This window comes from Phalacrocorax carbo, unplaced genomic scaffold (assembly GCF_963921805.1).
Source record: "Phalacrocorax carbo unplaced genomic scaffold, bPhaCar2.1 SCAFFOLD_73, whole genome shotgun sequence".
NCBI lineage: Eukaryota > Metazoa > Chordata > Aves > Suliformes > Phalacrocoracidae > Phalacrocorax > Phalacrocorax carbo.
In genome coordinates, this window is record NW_026990539.1 from 67,565 (window position 1) to 75,448 (window position 7,884).

General features: G+C 51.8%; 1 protein-coding gene across 1 annotated transcript; it reads left to right on the plus strand.

Moving 5' to 3' along the window:
* The first annotated feature begins 6,329 nt into the window (after nucleotides 1-6,329).
* On the plus strand, nucleotides 6,330-7,525 carry LOC135311460 (olfactory receptor 14C36-like). The gene has a single exon (XM_064440586.1). It carries the CDS (start codon nucleotides 6,330-6,332, stop codon nucleotides 7,287-7,289), a length of 960 nt encoding a protein of 319 aa, XP_064296656.1. The 3' UTR covers nucleotides 7,290-7,525.
* The last annotated feature ends 359 nt before the right edge of the window (nucleotides 7,526-7,884 follow it).

The following is a 7,884-nucleotide window of genomic DNA, read 5'->3' on the forward strand; positions in this document are numbered from 1 at the left end:
CGCCGTGACAGGGAATGCAGCTACTCCAACCCCGGTGACAAACACTGCGGCCACCCAACCCGCCATGACAGGGAATGCAGCTACTCCAACCCCGGTGACAAACACTGCGGCCACCCAACCCGCCGCGACAGAGACTGCAGCTACTCCAACCCCGGTGATGAGCACGGTGGCCACTCAAACCCCCACGACAGGCACTGCAGCTACTCAAACCCCAGGGCCAAGCGTTGCAGCTGAACCAGAGGACCAACCTGTGCCAGTATCAGTCGCCCCTATACGCAAGAAGAAATCATGGAAGAGAAAGTCAACTCGTTTAGAAAGAGATTACGATGAACCAGGGCCATCACGAGAAGAGGAGGAGGAGGAGGAACCATGTGTACAAGAAACGGAAACTACCCGATCTCTATCCTTGAGTGAGTTGCGGGATATACGGAAAGATTTCGGGCGTCATTCAGGTGAGCACGTTATCACCTGGCTGCTCCGATGCTGGGATAATGGGGCCAGTAGTTTGGAATTAGAGGGGAAGGAAGCCAAACAACTGGGATCCCTCTCTAGGGAAGGGGGCATTGATAAAGCAATTGGAAAAGGAACACAAGCCCTCAGCCTCTGGAGGCGGCTCCTGGCCGCGGTGAGAGAGAGGTATCCCTTCAAAGAAGATATTGTATTTCGCCTAGGAAAATGGACGACCATGGAGAAAGGCGTTCAGCATCTAAGGGAATTAGCCGTGCTTGAGGTGGTTTATGGTGACCTGGACGATCAACGGTCCTCCAAAGATCCAGATGAAGCCGAGTGCACACGACCCATGTGGCGGAAGTTTGTACGGAGCGCACCATCCTCGTATGCAAACTCATTGGCAGTGATGTCCTGGAAAGATGACGAGACACCAACGGTGGCTGAGTTGATTGATAGACTCCGGGAATATGAAGCGAATCTCTCTTCCTCGCTCGTCTCTGCTGTTGAGAAACTGTCCCGAGAGTTCCAGCAACTCAAAGAAGATATGTCCTACTCCCCACCAGTACGGACCAGTATCTCAGCCATTAGGAGTAATTGTCCCTTGGCTCAAGAGAAGGGATACACACGACGGGGCACCCTGTGGTTTTACCTGCGTGATCACGGAGAGGACATGAAGAAGTGGGATGGAAAACCTACCTCAGCCTTAGAGGCGCGGGTACGTGAGCTGCAAGGGAGAACAATTACTCAGGGGAGTTTCTCCAGGAGAGCTGCTGCCCCAGTTTCCTGTAAGCAATTCTCCAGACAGAGGAGCAGAAGTGCTGATGGCCTGACTGATCTTAACAGAGACACCCGTGATTCATATCTACCGGAAGTGAGTGATGAATACTATGATCAGGACTAGGGGGGCCCTGCCTCCAGCCAGGTGGAGGAGAGGGATAACCGGGTTTACTGGACTGTGTGGATCCGATGGCCTGGCACGTCCGACCCACAGGAATATAGAGCTTTAGTGGACACCGGTGCACAGTGTACCTTAATGCCATCAAACTATATAGGGGCAGAACCCATCAGCATTGCTGGAGTGACAGGGGGATCCCAAGAGCTAACTGTATTGGAGGCTGAAGTGAGCCTAACTGGCAATGAGTGGCAGAAGCACCCCATTGTGACTGGCCCCGAGGCTCCGTGCATCCTTGGCATAGACTATCTCAGGAGAGGGTATTTCAAGGACCCAAAAGGTTACAAGTGGGCTTTTGGTGTAGCTGCCTTGGAGACGGCGGAAATTAAACAGCTGTCTACTTTGCCTGGCCTCTCGAAGGACCCTTCTGTTGTGGGGTTGCTGAAGGTCAAAGAACAACAGGTGCCGATCGCCACCACAACAGTGCACCGACGGCAATATCGCACCAACAGAGACTCTCTGATCCCTATCCACGGGCTCATTCGTCGACTGGAGAGCCAAGGAGTCATCAGTAAAACCCACTCACCCTTTAACAGTCCCATATGGCCAGTCCGGAAGTCTAATGGAGAGTGGAGGCTAACGGTAGACTATCGTGGCCTGAATGAAGTCACTCCACCGTTGAGTGCTGCTGTGCCAGACATGCTAGAACTTCAATACGAACTGGAGTCCAAGGCAGCCAAGTGGTATGCCACAATCGATATCGCTAATGCATTCTTCTCAATCCCTCTGGCAGCAGAGTGCAGGCCACAGTTTGCTTTTACTTGGAGGGGGGTCCAGTACACCTGGAATCGACTGCCCCAGGGGTGGAAACACAGCCCTACCATTTGCCATGGACTGATCCATAATGCTTTGGAACAAGGTGGAGCTCCCGAACACCTACAATACATTGATGACATCATCGTGTGGGGCAATACAGCAGAAGAAGTTTTTGAGAAAGGGAAGGAAATAGTTCAAATCCTCCTGAAAGCTGGTTTCGCCATAAAACAAAGTAAAGTTAAGGGACCTGCACGAGAAATCCAGTTCTTGGGAATAAAATGGCAAGATGGTCGTCGTCAGATCCCCATGGATGTGATCAACAAAATAACAGCCATGTCTCCACCAACCAGCAAAAAGGAAACACAAGCTTTCTTGGGCGTTGTGGGTTTTTGGAGGATGCATATTCCACACTACAGCCTGATCGTAAGCCCCCTCCATCAAGTGACCCGGAAAAAGAATGATTTCAAATGGGGCCCTGAACAACAACAAGCCTTTGAACAGATTAAACGGGAAATAGTCCATGCAGTAGCTCTTGGGCCAGTCCGGGCAGGACAAGATATTAAAAATGTGCTCTACACCGCAGCCGGGGAGAATGGCCCTACCTGGAGCCTCTGGCAGAAAGCACCAGGGGAGACCCGGGGTCGACCCCTAGGGTTTTGGAGTCGGGGATACAGAGGGTCTGAAGCCCGCCATACTCCAACTGAAAAAGAGATATTGGCAGCATATGAAGGGGTCCGAGCTGCTTCAGAAGTGGTTGGTACTGAAGCACAGTTGCTCCTGGCACCCCGACTGCCAGTGCTGGGCTGGATGTTCAAAGGAAATGTCCCCTCTACACACCATGCAACTGATGCTACGTGGAGTAAATGGGTTGCACTGATCACCCAGCGGGCTCGAGTAGGAAACCCCAGTCGCCCAGGAATCTTGGAAGTGATTATGGACTGGCCAGAAGGCAAAGACTTTGGAATATCACCAGAGGAGGAGGTGACACGTGCTGAAGAAGCCCCACTGTATAACACACTGCCAGAAGATGAGAAGCAATATGCCCTGTTTACTGATGGGTCCTGTCGCCTTGTGGGGAAGCACCGGAGATGGAAGGCTGCTGTATGGAGTCCTACACGACAAGTAGCAGAAACTGCTGAAGGAGAAGGTGAATCGAGCCAGTTTGCAGAAGTAAAGGCCATCCAGCTGGCATTAGACATCGCTGAACGGGAAAAGTGGCCAGTGCTCTATCTCTGTACTGACTCCTGGATGGTGGCAAATGCCCTGTGGGGGTGGCTGCAGCAGTGGAAGCAAAGCAACTGGCAGCACAGAGGCAAACCCATCTGGGCTGCCGCACTGTGGCAAGATATTGCTGCCCGGGTAGAGAACCTGGTTGTAAAGGTACGGCATGTGGATGCTCACGTCCCCAAGAGTCGGGCCACTGAAGAGCATTGAAACAACCGGCAGGTAGATCAGGCTGCCAAGATTGAAGTGGCTGAGGTGGGTCTGGACTGGCAGCATAAGGGTGAACTATTTCTAGCTCGGTGGGCCCATGACACCTCAGGCCATCAAGGGAGAGATGCAACATACAGGTGGGCTCGTGATCGAGGAGTGGACTTGACCATGGACGTTATTGCGCAGGTTATCCACGAATGTGAAACATGTGCCGCAATCAAGCAAGCGAAGCGGGTAAAGCCTCTGTGGTATGGGGGACGATGGCTGAAATATAAATATGGGGAGGCCTGGCAAATCGACTATATCACACTCCCACAGACCCGCCAAGGCAAGCGCCATGTTCTCACCATGGTAGAAGCAACCACCGGCTGGCTGGAAACATCTCCTGTCCCCCACGCCACTGCCCGGAACACTATCCTGGGTCTCGAAAAACAAGTCCTGTGGCGACATGGCACCCCAGAGAGAATTGAGTCAGACAACGGGACTCATTTCCGAAATAACCTTATAGACACCTGGGCCAAAGAGCACGGCATTGAGTGGGTGTATCACATCCCCTATCACGCACCAGCCTCTGGGAAAATCGAAAGATACAATGGACTATTAAAGATGACACTGAGAGCAATGGGGGGTGGAACATTTAAACACTGGGATACACATTTAGCAAAAGCCACCTGGTTAGTCAACACAAGGGGATCTGCCAGGCGAGCTGGCCCGGCCCAATCAGAATCCTTACGTACTGTGGAAGGGGATAGAGTCCCTGTAGTGCACATAAAAAATATGCTGGGCAAGACAGTCTGGGTTATTCCTGCTTCCAGCAGAGGCAAACCCACTCGTGGGATTGCGTTTGCTCGAGGACCTGGGTGCACTTGGTGGGTGATGCGGGAGGATGGAGGAGTTCGGTGTGTACCCCAGGGGGATTTAATTTTGGGTGAAAACAGCCAATGAACTGAATAATATGCTGTTAATTGTAATATGATGTTGTATGTCATCACTACTATGGTTGCATCAGTGGAATGTTATCATGGTGGGAATCTCCCAATTAATGATAATAGCAAATGAACTTTCAATGGAACCGAGCAAAGTGCAGCAGTGAGAGAACACGAACTACCAGTGCAGCGGTGATGGAACAAGGACTGACATGCAACAACCTGACCCCACGCACACCGCCGCACCGAAGGACCCTTACAAGAGATGAAATCCAAAGTCATGGACTAAATGAACTCAATGGACATTTCACAGGCATTCTACAGGGGTGTTCCATAAACTAGTGGAATGATAAATGAAAATCTGTATCTATATATATATATATATATATATTGTTAAAGGATAAGAAGATGGATAAGGATTATTGAAGTTGTACTGAATAGTATGGGACCTGAGCCTGATGTCAATGATATGGAATAAGGGGTGGATACTGTCATGGTTTCAGCTGGGATAGAGTTAATTTTCTTCACTCTAGCTGGTATAGTGCTGTGCTTTGAAATTAGCATGGAAAAAAAACCTGTTGAGATAACACACAGATGTTTAGGCTGTTGCTGGGCAGCGCTGATACTAGTCAAGGACATGTCTGGCCTCCCATGCTCTGCTGGGTGCACAAGAAGCCGGGAGGGGAGGGGGCACAGCTAAGAGAGTGGATTCAAACTGACCAAAGGGATATTCCATATCATGTAACGTCATGCCCAGTATGCTAGCTGGGAGGGGCTGGCCGGGGGAGGGAGGGAGCAATCGCGGCTCGGGGACGGGCAGCGTCGGTCGGCGGGTGGTGAGCGGTTGTATCGTTCGTGTTTCTGCGTTTTTGTTCCCTGTTTTCCCTTTCCTTCCTTTTCCCTTTTATTATATTAACATTACTGTCATTATTATCATAATCATTTATCATCATCATTCTATTGTAGTTATTAAACTGTGCTTATCTCAACCCACAAGTTCTTTTGCTCGTCCGATTCTCTTCCCCATCCCACAGGGGTGGGGGGGGGTGAGCGAGCGACTGCGTGGTGTTCAGTTGCCAGCTGAGGCTGAACCACGACACTTGGGAGGTGCTGCTGGGCTGCAGGATGCCCTCCAGCAGGGCAAAGCTCTCCCAGGGCATCTCTGTGTCATGCGAGAGCCCCATGGGGAAGGTGCCTCGCGGCTACAGCCATGGAAATGCTGCTGTGTGGCTGTGAGTGGGCAGCTGTAATGAGCCCTCTGTGTCCCTGGCTGGGAGGGCAGAGCTGAGATCTCCTCAGGTACAATGGGGTTTGGAGGGGTTTGGAGATCTGCACTAAGGGACAGTCCCTTTGCCTCTTGGGACCCACAAGATTTCCCCTGCAGTGCAGCAGAAATGCCAGGGGTTTCTGCACCTAAAGCACCCCTCAGCTGTGGTGGGGCAACTGCAACAGAAGACACAAAACACAATCCTCTCAGCTCTGCTCTGCACTCAGGTGAGTTGGGAGCGACAATGCTGAAAAGCTATTTGATATCAGGAGTCAATTTATACTGAGATCACCCCCCGTTCCTATTTACCTGTTGCTGTAGGGCTGGGATGACTCCTGCAGAGCCCACAGCAGAGCCTCCTGCTCCCTGGGGCACTCTCCCTCCGCCAGCACCAACCTGAGCTCACTAAAGGTCTCCCTGAAAAGTGAAAGGCAGTTGGGGGCGTTTCTGTAAGAAACACAACAGGTTTTTTCTCAAAGAAATCTGTCCTAACTTCTCACTTCCTTTACCTCCCTGTTCAGTGCTCCACACCCAGAGGCAGCAGATGTCCAACAGCAGCTCCATCACCCACTTCCTCCTCCTGGCGTTCACAGAGACGCGGGAGCTGCAGCTCCTGCACTTCTGGCTCTCCCTGGCCATCTACCTGGCTGCCCTCCTGGGCAACGGGCTCATCGTCACCGCCATCGCCTGCGACCACCGCCTCCACACCCCCATGTACTTCTTCCTCCTCAACCTCTCCCTCCTCGACCTGGGCTCCATCTCCACCACTCTCCCCAAATCCATGGCCAATTCCCTCGGGGACACCAGGGACATCTCCTACATGGGATGTGCTGCACAAGCCTTTCTATTTGTCTTTTTGATGTCAGCAGAGTTTTTTCTCCTCACGGTGATGGCCTACGACCGCTACGTGGCCATCTGCACACCCCTGCACTACGGGACCCTGCTGGGCAGCAGAGCTTGTGCCCACATGGCAGCAGCTGCCTGGGCCGGTGGGTTTCTCAATGCTCTGCTGCACACGGCCAGTACATTTTCACTCCCCCTCTGCCATGGCAATGCCCTGGGGCAGTTCTTCTGTGAAATCCCCCAGATCCTCAAGCTCTCCTGCTCAGACACCTACCTCAGGGAAGTCGGGATTCTTGTCGTTAGTGCCTGTTTAGTGTTTGGCTGTTTTGTTTTCATCCTTTTCTCCTATGTGCAGATCTTCAGGGCTGTGCTGAGGCTCCCCTCTGAGCAGGGACGGCACAAAGCCTTTTCCACGTGCCTCCCTCACCTGGCCGTGGTCTCCCTGTATATTGGCACTGGCACATTTGCCTACCTGAAGCCCCCCTCCATCTCCTCCCCACCCCTGGACCTGGTGTTGGCAGTGCTGTACTCGGTGGTGCCTCCAGCAGTGAACCCCCTCATCTACAGCATGAGGAACCAGGAGCTCAAGCAGCCCATTAAGCAAGTGATTTCATGGATATTTGTCACTATCAATAAACTTTCCATCACTCTCCAAAAATGACATTTAGTGTATCCCAATGAAGACCTTTACTTTGTTTACTGATTTATTTTTTTTTAGCTCTACCTGTTCTATTATTTATTGTTGTTACGTTCCTACATAATCGATTGTATTCATCTTACCCTCCTTATAAATGAACCTATCCCTGTCTATTACCTCAAACCTGTATTGATGTTTTTTGTAACGCCTTTTCAGAGCTGACACTCTCACAGCATCTCTGTAAGAAAATGATGCCTCCATCAGGCAGGACCTCAAGATTTGGCTGTTCTTCCAAAGCTGATGTCAACAACAGGCCCAGGAATTTCCCCCCAAAGGGCCTGAGCAGAAAGCTCATCGTCACCTTGGTGGCTGTTAGAGATCAAGGGTTGGGTTTAGGACACATCCCTTGATGTCAATTGACAGAGGAGGCGGTGCATGCTCACTGAGACACTGCCATACTGCGCCGTCCCAGCGCGCGGCAGGGCACAGGCATCCTCCAGGAGAGGAATGTGGAGCTGCCTGCAGCGCCCGCAACACGTGCCACATGGACCGTGTCACTGCCTGGAGCCCCACAAAGTGAGAGATCGCCCAAGGGGGAGTCAACCATAGGGAAAGCACT

What these genes read in the sequence shown, in the direction of transcription:
- LOC135311460 (XM_064440586.1), top strand. Translation starts at nt 6,330, where the DNA reads ATGTCCAACAGCAGCTCCATCACCCACTTCCTCCTCCTGGCGTTCACA.